At 40.5% G+C, this 15,207-nt stretch overlaps 1 protein-coding gene across 2 annotated transcripts in view; it reads left to right on the forward strand.

Moving 5' to 3' along the window:
- Nucleotides 1–15,207, forward strand: part of DENND6A (DENN domain containing 6A) — a 63,481-nt gene that overhangs the window by 26,176 nt on the left and 22,098 nt on the right. For both annotated transcript variants that reach the window (XM_030206701.1, XM_030206702.1), the window contains 5 exons: nucleotides 104–183; nucleotides 615–680; nucleotides 2,697–2,752; nucleotides 3,984–4,106; nucleotides 10,656–10,751. In XM_030206701.1, coding sequence (XP_030062561.1) covers nucleotides 104–183; nucleotides 615–680; nucleotides 2,697–2,752; nucleotides 3,984–4,106; nucleotides 10,656–10,751 — 421 coding nt within the window. The remainder of the gene's footprint in view (nucleotides 1–103; nucleotides 184–614; nucleotides 681–2,696; nucleotides 2,753–3,983; nucleotides 4,107–10,655; nucleotides 10,752–15,207) is intronic.

Genomic DNA, 15,207 nt, shown 5'->3' on the forward strand with positions numbered 1-15,207 from the left:
CATAAATCAAATTACTTAGAATTCTTAACATTCTGTACAGTATCAAAAGTCTAAACAAGTCATACGTTAACTTTAAACATTCACCTTGATTTTTGTTTTTTAGCTTGTAGTGACATTGATCGTTGGCCTGCTCCATGTCCAGGGACAATGCTAAACTTGCCCATCATGGGTGTTGTAATAAAGGTAATGACTAATAATTTTGATAGTCTGTTTTACAGCAATGTTTCCATTGAGATCATATAAAAATATAGCCTTTTTTTTTTTTCATAGATGAATATCCATGAAAAGGAAAAAAAAGATAAGATTTACACTGATTTACTCATATATTATAAATACTTTCTTAGGTGGAATGCAGTTGCTTGTCTTGAGACATCACTGAGCACTGTCATTGATATTTTGCTCCTCATTATTCCCTAGGGGCCTCTTTTACAAAGCTGTGCTACCGATTCTCGGTGCGGCAAATGAGAGGAAGCCCATTCAATTCCTATGGGCTTCCTCATTTGCCATGCGGGAATCGCTAGCACAGATTCTTTATTGTTGTGCTGTAGTTACCACCAGTGTCCAGTTTAGAAACGAAAATTTGTAAAGAGAATGAATCCACTTTAATCCCTCAGGTGCGGATTCCTACCTGTCATGATAAGCCTGGTACCACCACGCAGCTCATAGAGACCACACCACAGGTAGGAATCATAAAGTCAGTTTGTGTTAACAGGTAACCTAATGATCACCAGCTCTGCCTAGCGGAAGCTTGAATTATTGTAGTGCTGTTAAATAAGAGGAATCCTTAATTTATCTAACCTGTAGAATTTGTGATATGATGCAAAAGGACTACATGTTGATCTATAAAATTGGACAGAATGCATTTTGAGATGAAGATACATTCTTTTAATCTCATCTTTTCCAGGGCCCAACATAGCTTTTATTCTGCTGAAATTCTTGATCTCTTGTTTATCGACAATAATTCAGCACAGTAATAACGTGTTCATAGCAAACTGTCATTTTGCTGGAGACTTCTATAAATTTCTTTTTCCTTTATCCTACTTTGTGAAGGAAAAAAAGTTTGAGATTCCGTTGAGTGTCTGTTTATCTCACGAGATAACTATTTTTAGGGCAGGTTTATTTATTTAAAAAGATTTATATGCTGGATATCAATATTTCCTGTGCAGCTTGCAAAGCATAAGAAATAAGCAAGGACATCAAACACACACAGTTGGGGCTTTTTTTTTTTTTGTGGGACCCACGTGTGTACAAATTGTGTATGCATGTACTGGAAATTTAGGTATAGAATATCAACAATTTTCATTGTGTCCCCCATTATTGAGGAAAGGTATCTAAAAAAGTTTTATTTGTTCTTCACAAATGAGAGAATTTCATAATATGGTTGTTTCATCTAAATTTTGAAATACAGCACACATGATCTGTGAGCTTAAAATGAAAAGAAAAAAATGGTATCTTCCATGTGTGAGCTACTGCCTACCTTTATTTCCAGAAAGGCAATTTGTGTCTTCAAGTTACTTGAGATGGGAGATCTTATTTGGATAACATGCTATGCATATTTGTTTATGTGCTAAATTTGTCAGCTTACTATATGCTTTGGAAAGCTTGGTGTATGGAACAATACAGCTTTTTAGCAGCACGTTCTTATTGCAGTCAGCAAACCTTTAAGTTATTTTGAAAGAATCTTTGGATACTCTGTCATTGAGATTGTTGGCCTGTGTAAGATGATCTTCCATGCTACATAAAAATGTTCCAGTCCTCCTAAAGTTTGCTTCCTGAAAGAAGGGTCTATCAAAAGATTACCGGGATCCTGCAGCTGACATTGTACAATTATACATCACTTCTTTGGTGCATGCATTGCAGACCAGTGTGTACAGATCCATCTCATATATTCCTGAAAACTCAACTGGCCATAGGATCCCCTAGACAGGTTTGAGAAATCTGCTGTTTTATTCCTTATGTTGCTAATACCAGTTGGGTGGTAAAAATAGAATGCCTAGTTCTGCTTTTTAACCTATGTAGAGTGTCAGGCACTGCCATGATAGCTCAAGTGTTGTTGGTTTTCAGTTCCAGTTAATTATATGAGATTACCATAGCATATAAAATATATGTGCGTAGACTGTCAACATGACTATTTAATACCTGTAGGCAGGGGTGTTCTGGTAAATTTTTAACAACAGGCTCTCTCTCCGGACATAGCCAGCCCTGAAATTTGGGGGGAGGGGGGAATACATGCCTCTCTCTCCCTTCCCTTGTGCGGGCACGCTAGGCATACCTTTGCCGAGCCCCACCAGCCAATAAATGGACTGCCACCATTCTCTACTGCTTGTTTCTGGCTCTGAGCAGCATGATGGAACCTTCTTGCGCTTGCATGAAAAGTCCCAGCCTGATGCTCAGAGTCAGAAACAAGGAGCAGGGAGCAGCAGCAGTCTATTTACTTGGCTGGTGGGGCCAGCATCACTGCCAGCAAAGTAAAAGAGAATTCAGGAGAGGGCCCAAACCTACATTTTGGGAGTCAGTTGTAAGAATAGCCATGGAGAGGCCTACTTTAACAACCGGCTCCCAAAATTCTTAAAAACTTAACAAACGGCTCTCGCGAGCCCGTGAGAGCCCGCTCCAGCACACCACTGCCTGTAGGAAGTTACCTTCTATTTTGACTAAGTTAATTTTCTGAGAACTTTCCCACACTTGTCTTACAGACAGATGCACACATATCTATATCTTTACCCACTATCCATGAAGTGGACTTGTTCAGGTAAATATTCAAAGCGTATTTCTACATATTTATACTATAGAAATTTCCAGAAACAAAGTTACAGAGAAAATAGTACTGTGAAATATTAGATTGATGTTACCATGTGTAGATATGAGACTTAAGGGGCATAGTTATCAATGTGGGCTACCACTAACTCATGATATTTTACCATAGGTCCCATTTTGTGCAGTGAGACCTAGTTACTAATATCTGAAGTTAACAATAAAATAATACGTCTTAACAGTTGTCCATATTGATAATACCCCCCCTTAATAATCTAACATTTACTGTGAGATTTTGACATAGAAATAGTGGTAGGACATGTTACATTAGTACCTAATGAGGATAATTTTATAAGAAGGTGCCTATATACCTTAATAACCTACTCAAAAGCTTCTACTCGAGAGTTAAACCTGCTCCGAGTCAGGTGCAAATTTGTGCAGTTTTTGCAAGTAGAAATCACCAAATCATATAAATGTAACTCCCATCCCTTATTTTAGAGTCTTACTTGGCCATATAGAATAATATTTTACACACACAAATAGTTTATAACCTGACCCATTCATAGGCAATTATTAAAACTGCTCACATTGATGCAGAGTACCTGGGTGCTTTTCTACCTGCAGACTTTGCACCTTTTGGAAAATTGTTCCAGAAAAAATTACCTTCAGAGATCAGAGATTTGCATCTGCTTTTTCTGCAGGTACTTTTTTTTTTCTATTGAAAACACATGTAGGTGTGAAAATGCAATCTGTGTTATTTTCTTTCCTTCATCCTAACACATCCCCAGAAATGTGCTCTAATGCAGGAAAAAGTAGGTACTTTGTGAAACAACAAAGGTCCTCTTGCTGCTTAGGAGGAGAGCTGTGTACAGCCAGCCCCTTTTTTATTTAAGTAAATCACTATTTACCTGGGTAAATGTCTTTTAAAAAATTGGCTTCTTGCCTATTGCAAAGAATAATCAAGCTGTTTTTATTTGTATACCACAGCTAATAGCAAATAGATTCATATTCATATAGACTGTACTGCCTTTAATAGCCTTACAGCTATGGTTACTAACATGCACTACTGCAGGTCTCTCTCTTTTGTTTTGCAATGGAACTTAGTTACTAATCACGTGCACTAATGGTGTCCATGCACATTAGTAACACTAGCTGTTAACTTTTAAAAATGTGCCAAAGATTGGAAACTAAAAGATTACTAAATGTCACGAATACATGTTTTTTTCCAGGTGTTTCTCTCCAGTGTTCCTTCACATCCAGATGCTTTGGGAACTAGTTTTATTAGGTGAACCATTAGTGGTCATGGCTCCAACACCTTCCGAGTCATCAGAAACGGTCTTAGCACTTGTTAGGTAAGTTGTGTCTTGGAACAGGTCTGAAAATGATGGAGTAGATCACAAAACTATAATCGAACAGACATTAGACAATTATAAGCAATAGTGTTTCATGTTTTTCACCTTTGTTCATCTTCTTAGATCATCCTTTTTTTTTTTTTATTTTGTCTAATATTTTATTTATTCTTTGAAGACAAGATATAGTAAGTTCTCACAGAGGGGTGACATCACCGATAGAGCCCAGGTTGGAAAAGCTTCTCTAGCATAGATGCATCCAGAAGCTTCTGAGAAGCCTATAGCATATTGCATGTCAATTTTCAACCTGTCCCTAATGAATGGGGACTGCCTCAGTCTTCATCTTTCCATGAAGTTGGTCAGACTTGTCAGCATAACTGCCCTTCAAGATCTGTGTTGTTTTTTTTGTTTTGTTTTTGTGCGTACAGTGTATTTGTTTAAATCCTGTTGATGTCATGCAAGTTCCCAGTGTCCTAGTAGTGCCTTGGGTACATTTTCAGTCTTTAAAAGCTTTATTTTGTGATCGCCCGGTCAGGCCTACTTAAGGGCTTAGGGTCCTGAAGTTGTGTTTTATTTTGTTTTTCTCAATTGAGTTTCTTTGATTTTGCTGTGGCTATTTTATTTTCTGGGACATGTGGGGGACAAAAAGCCCCCCAGCAACTTAAAAAAAAAAAGTGCATCTGATGCAGCAAGACTACCCATAATGGATACAGTACACACTGTACTGACTTTAATAGCCATAATGGATACAGTACACACAAAGGTGCTTGTAGTGCCGAGGCCTGACCATGAATTATCTTGTAATTTTTTGTCTACAAATGTCAGAGGGTTTTTTTGTTGAAAGACATGGAGTGATTAGGTTCTGGTGCTTTTAAATCCAGTCCATCAACATTGACATTGGCGGAATTGGTCTCCTGGGGTTCAGCAACTGCATCAAATGCTGGGGGTTCTTTAGTGTCGAGAGCTCATCAATCACCCTTGACACAGAGAGCATCAGTACAGACCATTGGGATTACACATCCTCTGACTCCTGCCTGGCATAAACATAAATCAGATGACTCTCTTAAACTTTGTAGGCAGACCCAGCAGTATTATAATGCTCCAATTCGAGCTGCCAAAAGATGATATTTCTCTATGCAGATTCAACTTCACTTCCAGTTTGACCAAGCAGCTTTTAAGGGTCTTTAATAATCTTGTATCCTCTCCATCCAAGGTTTCTTCTTCTGTTCATCTTACGTCTGAGACCCTGGCTTCTTAATTCACTTCCAAGATTGAGAACCTTCAAGTTACCTTCCCGCTGCCTTCCAATTCTCCTCCTTCCCCTGATTCTCCTCTGCCTATCCCCTCATCACAGATCAACTCAGCATTTTGGACTACATTTAATATTCCTTCTGTTGATTTGTTGTCCAGGTTACTGTCTCGGCTATGTTGTTCTCTGTATCCACTTCCATCAAGCTGGCTAAATCAGCCTTTTCTTGGGTTGCTTCCTTTTTTTATATTCTATGATATCTAACAGCCTGTCTTCTGGTCTGGTTCCACTCCCATTCAAACAAGCGTTGGTCAAACCTATTCTGAAAAAGGTCAACTTAGGACAGTAGCTGTTGGGCTGCAGTGGATCTGTCTCCAATCTGCCTTTCTTGTCAAAAGTATTTGAGTCTGTAGTTCTTCAGCAACTTCAATCATTTTCCAAATCAGCGAATTCTCTGCACCCCCACCAATCAGGTTTCAGATCAGGCTATAGCACGGAAACTGCCATCGCCGCACATTTGAGCGAACTTCACAATTATTTGGAGCAGGCTAAGATTGCACTAGTGGTGTCCTTAGATCTTTCGGCTGCTTTTGACCTTATTGACTATACTCTTCTGCTTCAACATCTGGTTTCTCTGGATATTTCAGGTACTATTCTTAAATGGTTTACTTCTTTTCTGGAACACCGCTCCTTCACAGTTGCTCAGTCTACTTCTGCCTCATGTATTCTCTCATGTAGGGTTCACCAGGATTCTGTTCACTCACCCTCTCTTTTCAGCTTATTTATCAATCCCTTACCAAAAGTCTGAATAAGCAATACTATCTGTGCCTACCCATACGCTGATGATTTTCTCTTAGTTCACTAAACTGATCCACATCCTATAACTTATCACCTCTACAAGACTGCCTGCAAGGTTGCTAACTGGTTGATGCAACATCACTTTGACAGAACAGTGCGTTTTTTTAAGCCTATAAAACGGCCTTAATTATTTCCTGAAGTGTATTTCTTCTAGTGGTTTATATTAAAGCTGCTGGAGAAAAGTGAATGCTCCCTCTTTAGTTTCACTCAGTGAGGAAGTGATCTACAGTGCTATGAGCAGTATACTTTTAAAACTTGGTGTTCTGGGCTCTGATTGGCCCAGGAGCTCAACTTCATTTGGATTTTACTGGCTTTTTCCCCAGTCTTAGCCAGAAAGAAATGAAAGTATTATCTCTTTGCTGAGGCTCAGTAAATTATATGTCCTGATCTTCCCAGGTACTTTATAGAAAGTAAACAAATATTTAGTTAGTGTTTATAATTGATCTCTTATTGTTTGCTTTTATCGCACTCATTTTTTTGTTCATTGTTCAATATTTTTAAGACAATAAACACTATTCAGTTTATTGCCTCTGCTGTCTGAACTGATGAAGAATCCTGGTGGTTTGTGTATTGGTTCTGTAAGTGCTTTCTGGGAACTGTGGGACCACTGGGAATGTGGCCCCATTAACCTAGAAATCATTGGGGATAATTTGAGAGTCTTCCAGAGGCGGTTGTGACCCAATCAGTGGGAGAAGGGTGCTAGTGTAGAGCGCAGGTGGATCTGAGCTGTGCTGGGGATAGACTTTAAGTGGCCAGGGGGTAACCCCAGGTGGGTGGATAGGTGTTTTGTGACAATCTTGTCCTAAACCCCGAAAAAACCATGGCCAGCTGGGTTACTGGGTCTTCCTATCTTCCTATAGCAGTTCTGTTCCTTTTTGATAGACTACCCCCATCAGTTCTTGGAATTATTTTGGATTCAGAGTTGTCTTTCACCCCTTACATTTCTAAGCTCATGAAAACTGGTTTCTACTTCCTCCGTCGTCTTAGATCAGTACACAATATAGTAAACTCGGCATCACTTTGCTCCCTTTTCTATGCCTACATTCCGTTTATTCAGGTATCACCAAGGTCAATTTAAAATGTCTCCAAATGCTTCAGAATACTCTTGCCTGTATAATTTGTCACGCCAAGCACTATGACCATGTATCGCCATTCCTGCAACATCTCCACTAGTTTCCTATTGATTTTTGAATCAGATACAGAATTCTCATGCTAACGCACAAGGTTCTTAACACTGTTACCGTTTCCTATTTCACCTTCCTGATTATCCCCTATACACCTGCCTGTACCCTTAGGTCTTTGAATGACAATAGACTTGTCCTACTCCACCCCTCAAAAGCACAATGGGAGTCCATACAGTCCTCTACTTTCTTCTTCCTTGCTCCTATCCTCTGAAACTCCCAAAACATTTATATCTCAAAAGATCTTTTTCAGCTTTTCGAACGTCTCTAAAACTTATTTTTTCCATCTGGCTTTTGAACAGTAAATAGCTGTTTCCGGTTGGGTTCTCTGTGAGGGGGACGGACCCTAGATTTTATTTAAGGAAATTGTTGCAGTCACATTATGTGCATGTTTGCTGTGTTTTGTCTCTCCTTTATCAGATAACTGATTGTTCTAGAGGGTCTGACTGCTTTCCTATTTTATGGCGTTCTTTTCTGATTTCCAGTTTTTATATTTTATTGTAAACCATTTCAACTTGGTTCAAACTTAATAAATGATAAGCAGTATCAATGGTCATAATGTCTAACAAGAGTGGAGGCCAGGCTGTATTGTTACTGCACTTCTTCAGACCATGTTGTCAAGAGCATTGAAGCTGAGATCACTAGAAGTAGTGACCTAGTAATAGATTCTATGTACAAGGTTCAGAAGGCTCCTGGGTTTGAGAAGCAACAGCTGCCTCACCATCAGTGGCGTAGCCAGAAGTCAATTTTTGGGTGGGCCAACAGGTTGGATGGGTGGGCACTAGACAGTGGTTTGCTGGTAAATGTTTAACAACAGGCTCTCTCCCCGGTCCACCTCCCCTCAAAATTGCAGAGCTGGCTATAGCCGGGGAGAGAGCCTGGCTGGGGGGGGTGGGAGGCAATGCATTACTCTTTCCAGGAAAAAAAAAATTAAGTGATCCCAGGTTCCAATCTAATTCATGTTTAATGTGGGATAATATACCATAAATAAATAAGTAAATAAATAAATATAAACTTTTAATGTTGAGCACCTGATTCTCAAAGTGGACATATTCCAAACACTATAATGAAAATAAAATGATTTTTTTTCTACCTTTGTTGTCTGGTGACTTTATTTTTCTGATCATGCTGGCCCAGTATCTGATTCTGCTGCTATCTGTCCTCTTAACTCCGTTTCCAGGGCTTCCTTTCCATTTATTTCTTTACTTTCCTCCTTTCTTCTTCATTTCTTGCTCTACATCTGTAAGTAAAAGCTGGGTCCTCCGCAGACTTGACTGTCCAGTGGATCCAGCTTCTGCCTACTTTCTCCATCCATGTGCAGTTTTTCTCCTTTCTTCCTTTTCCCTCATATCACTTCCTTCCTCTCTCTTCCCTCCCCTCCATCCATGTCAGCATTTCTTCTCTCTCCCTTCCCCTCCATCCATGTGCATCTCCTTCCTCTCTCTTCCCTCCCCTCCATCCATGTCAGCATTTCTTCTCTCTCCCTTCTCCTCCATCCATGTGCATCTCCTTCCTGTCTTCCCTTCCTTCCCCTCCATCCACCCATGCCCAGCAACCATCCTCTCTCCACTGCCCTTCCCTCCATCCATGTCCAGCAACTCTCTTCTACCCTCCCCTCCATCCACCCATGTCCAGCAGTTCCCCTGCCCTCCATCCATTTATCCATCCATATCCAGAAATTCTCCTCTCTCCCCTGCCCTCCCCTCCATGTCCAGCAATTTCTCCTCTCTCCCTGGTCCTTGTCCTCCCATCCATGTCCATCGATGCTCCTCTCTCCCCTTTGACCATCTCCCTCTCATTCCCTCTCCAGCACTCCCATTCCCCCCTCTGTCTCTCCCTTACCCAGTCTCCTAAATTCCCCCCCTATCTTTCACCCACTTCATTAGTCCCCCATTCCGCATACTCTGTACTTACCACCCCTCCCAGTCCCATCTATCTCCTGCTCCTTCCTTCTGCTCACTACCCCTCCCAGACCCATCCTTCCCTCTGCTCACCACCCTCTGCTGAATAAAGAAGACAACGTGGATGCAGGCAGCACAGCAGCTCACTGGTTTGCTTGCTGTGTTTTAAGTGAATGGTGACGGCTGCGCAGGGGAGTAGAAACAGAGATTTTAAATGGCTTCCTTCTGTAGTCGCAGCGGCGAACTGGCGAGTGGCGGCACTAAAAGCATAAAGCAGCGAAGCTCTTCGATTCCATCCTTCGCTTTCCGTTTCCTGCCCTCTCAGCGTCCCGCCCGCCTGAAAGGAAACGACATCAGAGGAAGGCGGGACGCTGAGAGGGCAGGAAACGGAAAGCGAAGGACAGAATCGAAGAGCTTCGCTGCTTTATGCTTTTAGTGCCGCTGCCCGCCAGTTCGCCGCTGCGAGTCTGGAGAGATCAGCTGGGTGGGCGGGCCTGAGCTGAAATTGGGTGGGCCCACCCAGGCCCACCCATAGCTACGCCCCTGCTCACCATTCCATGGTGAAGCTCTTCGCCCTTTTCAGATTGGATCTGCCTAACTCACACTGCTCAGTGTCCTGGGAAAATGTGGGATACAAATTCAATAAATAAATATACTAACCTCCTGCATAGCTTCTTACCAGCTCTATATGGGTATGCACTTGTGAAATGTGTGCAAGATTGAGGAGTTTGCAGACACTGTTCCTCAAAAGAAAGCTGCACCGCTTAATTCATCTGTGGGCAAAGGAAAGGAAAAATGAATGGTCTGAGTGACTTATGTTTGAAATGGCTTCAAGAGCTTCTGCTGTTGGTATTGGTGCCTGGAGACTCCTATAGCTCCAGCCTTCAGACCTGAGAGGTGATGTACAAGAAAATTTGTCAACGTGCCATTTTGGAGAGAGAATCTCTTCACAGTTAAGTTTAAGGAAGCTCTATTGCTAATAAAAGACGTTAGAAATATTCTTCAATATATCTTTCCAGGCTCCCTAAAATCTTCTGCATCCTCCTCTTTCTCTAGGAGGTATCCAAGTAGAGGGCAAAGAGATCCTGTAGGTATTCATTTTCTCTCTCTCTCTCTCTCCTCTAAATGACAGATTTGCAAATTTGTTTGTAAAAGAAGAATATTAATTGGAATAATTTGTAAAATAAAAAAAAGTCAAATGTACTACAGTTTTAAACAGAAAAGTGTTCCTTTCAGAGGCAATTCAGATACAGACATTTATTGTTGACAAAAGTATGATATAACTTTAGCATAATCCTATTGAGGGTTTTTTTTTTTGGTTGGTTGGTTTTTTTTTAATTCCTCCTTTGTTTCTTGCCCCTAGCTGTATTTCTCCACTGAAGTACTGTAGTGATTTCCGTCCATACTTCACCATTCATGACACAGAGTTCAAAGAGTACACCACGCGTACCCAGGCTCCGTAAGTGGCTTCATCCACACATTGATTTACTGACCTCCAATTCACAAGAAATTACCAGGGTGGGCACCAGTATTACTAACTCTTCTTTGTCTTACTTTTCTTATCATGATTCTAATTTTTGACATACTGTATTTTCTTCTGTGACTGGGTTCACTTCATGTAACTAGTAAATGTAAATTGATTGTAATTTCAAAATGGCAAGATTTCCAAAAGAATTTCTAGGAAAGATAATGCATGAACATCAAACAATGTAGTGTTCTTATCCTTGCATATGTGTAAACATAAAGATTTAAATTTAAAAAATGTAAAGCTCTGAAATAATTTCATAAAAAATTAAGCGAATAAAGTGAACATTTTTTAGTAGTTTGCATAGTAATGAAAGGATTGGCATTGAGTTCTCTAAAAGTTTAGGTTGCAGCTTGTTTCAGGGTCTGACTACAGGAGATGTTGCTTATGGCTCGCTTTGATGTCATTCAGTTCTTGGTGTGATTCCCAATGATATGGAAATCGAGCCTGTAAGGATGTTACTGTTCCCGCATCCAGATTAAGATTCAAGATCTCAGACTTTGACATGTTTATCTTAAAGCCTGATAAAGCCCCATATCACCTCCTTTCCGCGTCCCTTAAATGTTTTCTAATTTAAATAACCTGTAGAGGGGCATTTTCGATATGTATTTATTTATTTGGATTTATATACTACCATTTTGAAGGCATTCACTCAAGGCAGTGTACAGCAAGAATAAACATAAGTAATAGACAATTATAGCTGTATGGCTATTCTTATGCTCTTATGAGGGGGAGTTCATATTTTTGAAAAGAAATCTTGATGTTGGGTATGTCCCCACTTGTGATAGGGACCCACAGAAGCTCAGTTTTACTTGGGTTCAGGCAAAAATTGTTTTTAGTCCATTTTTGAATTGATGTTAGGTAGCCAGCTTATTCAGGGCTGTGGGTAAGTCAGGTTGAATGGGTACGAGTAGCTGCACATCATCCACATAAATGTAGAACTGAGGGTCCACTGACCAAATCAGCTTGGCTAGTGGCTTGAGGTAGATACTGAACAGAATAGGTGACAGTATCAATCCTCACGGTTCTGTGCCCATTCCCAAAACTCCTTCCTTGCTTTTACCAACACCTCAAACATTTTGTCTAAATCTGATCTTGGACGTTTTATGAAAAAGTCCAAAAATTCAGTAGCGAACATGGCATTTTTCGAACCAGAAAAACATCCTACTTTGTTTCGAAAATGACCATTTGCTAGACATTTTTGTACTCAGTGTCTGTTTTAGGAACATTTTCATGGGGAGGGGGGAGTCCAAGCGAAAAAACTAACAAAAACAATGCATTGGGGGGCCTGCATTCTTAGTAGAATGGCCACACAGACATCCCAGCAGAGCAGTGTGGCACCCTATGGGACACTGTAGTGGACTTTACATAAAAGGTCCCAGGTACACATCTCACCCTTACGCCTTTTATATTGTATAGTGAGTCCTCCAAAAACCTACTTACCCAACTGTACACCACTACAATCGCCCTTATGGCCTGCAGGTATTGCCTATATGTAGGTACATTTAGTTTTTTGGTGGGTGTTGGAGGGCTCGCACATTCCACCACAAGTGTATCAGAGTGGGATGTGGACCTAGGTGCCCTACTGTACATTGCACTGCACCAACCACTAGTCTACTCCAGGGACCTGCTTGCTGCTCCAGTAGGACTGGCTATAACATCTGAAGCTGTCATAGAGGCTATGTACTTTTTTTTTCTTTTTTCATATCTTTGGGGGTGGGAAGGGGTCAGTGACTACTGGGGGAGTAAGGGGGGGGGTCATGCTTTAATCCCTCCAGTGGTCATCTGGTCATTTAGGGCACCTTTTTGTGACTTAGAAGTGATTTGAACAGGTCTAGACCAAAACTTTTAGCCCTGGACATTTTTGCTTTGTTCCACTATGGTAGAAAAATGTCCCAAGTATTAGGAACATCCAACATGCCCCCTTGTGATTTGGATGCACTGTACAGAAAGTCTCAAATTGTTTCGAAAACTGCAATTTGGACCTTTATTGGAGAAAAACATTCGCATGCCATTTTATGCCGTTTTTAAAACCTTTTTTCTCTTTTGAAAATGAGCCCCATAATAATGAACCAATACAAATACTTTTAAAGGTGTGCAGAAAAACACCTACTCCCTTAAAACCTACTACTACTGCTTACCATTTCTATTGCACTACTACCATATGCAGTGCTATACAAACACGTAAGAGACGGTCTCAATAGAGCTTACAGTTTATCCAAGACAAACACAACAAATTAGGGGTTTAATGTATTATGGGAGTGATTAAAACAACATAGATATTAAAGTAGGTGAATAAGGGTGTGAGCGAGTGGGTGGTATGTGGCCAGGTTCCCATAGGATCACTCCCTCACTGAGCCTGAGCCACCTTAGGGTAGGTGGAGTTACACCTGCTCAGGCAGGGATGTGGTTAAATTCCCTGAGGTAGAACATATCAGAGTGGTCCCTAGTGAAGAGGTCTTTAAGGGAGTGGCAACTGAGGCTACAGTACCTGAGGGGTAGTGCCAGGGAAGAGAAGTAGCCATAGCTAAATGTTTCCCTGTAGTGAAAAACTGTAAGCAGCCAAGTCAGCCTTCAGAAGTTAATGATACATATAGACAGAAGACTACCAAGGTAGAAGACAACCTTGCAAGAGTATTCCTAAAGTGTATAAATTTGATGTGTCAAGAAGGGACTTGGGGTGGCATTAGATGCCAGAGTGTTTGGGCCTGGCTAGAAGCTGGCCCCATGAAGAGTAGTGACTGGGACTGTACTGAGAGAGTAAGAGACTCCTATTTAAAAGGACTAAGCTTGTGAAGAAACACCTGGCCACAGCCTTTTTGCTGTACATAAACAAAGTACACAGGTGCCTAGGGGGCACGCAATGAAGCTACAAAGTAGTAAATTTTAAAACAGAGAAATTTATTTCTTCACTCAGCATGTAATTAAACTCTGGAATTCATTGCCAGAGAATGTGGTAAAAGCAGTTAGATTAGCAGGGTTTTAAAAGGTTTGGATGTCTTCCTAAAAGAAAAGCCTATAAGCCATTATTAAAATGGACTTGGGAAAATCCACTTCTTATTTCTAGGATAAGTAGCATAAAATGTATTGTACTGTTTTTGGATCTTGCCAGGTACTTGTGACCTGGATTGGCCACTGTTGGAAACAGAATGCTGGGCTTGATAGACCTTTGGTCTGTCCCAGTATGGCAATACTTATGTACTTATGTAGGTTGCAAGTAAAACACAAGTGTGTGCCTGCCACATTTCTATAAGGTCCTGCAGCCAGCTGCAAGTCACACTGCCACAAAAGGGTTGAATTAAAAGTAGCTTCAAAAAGGTGGGCTTTTAGCCTAGATTTGAGTGCCAGAGATGGAGCATGGTATACTAACTGAAGAAGTCTATTCCAAGCGTATGGTGCAGCAGGATGGCAGGAACAGTGTCTAGAGTTGGTGGTAGAGGAGAAAGGTATAGAGAAGAGTGACTTACATGAACTGAGTTTCTTATAGCTATTCATCCTCATTTTAACACAAATTCTGACCCAATATTCTGCAACCCCTCTTCCATTCCCTCACTGTTCGATAATTTTGAGATCCTTTTTCAGAATCCCAAAACATCTGACCCAGAAAACATTTTCAAAGAAAAACAAGCAAAGTTGGGAAACATGTTGCTTATATAATATTATAAAAATAGTTAATAAGCCAATATGTGCAAATTCTTTATTTTTTTTTAAATTAGTATCTTCCCTCAAACTGATCACTGACCTGAGTGAGAAAAACATTGCCAATATGGCCCCTTGAATTAAAGCTTGTAGACCTGTAGATGACTGAAGCACTCCACTATTTTAATTAATACCACATCTGTTTTGTATGATACAAAATTAATTGAGCTGTAATGGCCACTTAACAGCTCAGTGATTGCTCTTTCAGACCTGTTGTGCAGACTTTATTTAAAAGGATTAATGCAAGGTTTGTTTTTTTGGTCATTGTTTTCATGGGGACTGGTTCTGTAAAGTGTTACGTGCCCTATTACACGCATAAATCATTTCAAATAATGACACATACACATATGTATGCAGATATGTATATAAATGCCAGAATAACTCCTAAACACTATTCTGAAATAAATAACACATTTTTATAGGTAGGCATATATATGCAGAGCATGGGCAGGACTCTTGACATATGCACGTAACTTATAGAATACTGTGAGTTATATATGTGTGTGTCTGGCGTTGAGGTGAGAACATATGTTCCAGCACTATGGCTGGCATAAGTGATTGTGCCTAAGTTATAGGTGTGTTTTATGCTGTTATGCTAGTATTCTATAAGGGAAAGCAGGCATCTATGTTTCTTTATAGAACAGGTTCCTACCAGAGGATGCCCAAATTCAGGCACATAATTACTGTATAG

The sequence above is a fragment of the Microcaecilia unicolor genome, chromosome 6, assembly GCF_901765095.1.
Source record: "Microcaecilia unicolor chromosome 6, aMicUni1.1, whole genome shotgun sequence".
Taxonomy (NCBI): Eukaryota; Metazoa; Chordata; class Amphibia; order Gymnophiona; family Siphonopidae; genus Microcaecilia; species Microcaecilia unicolor.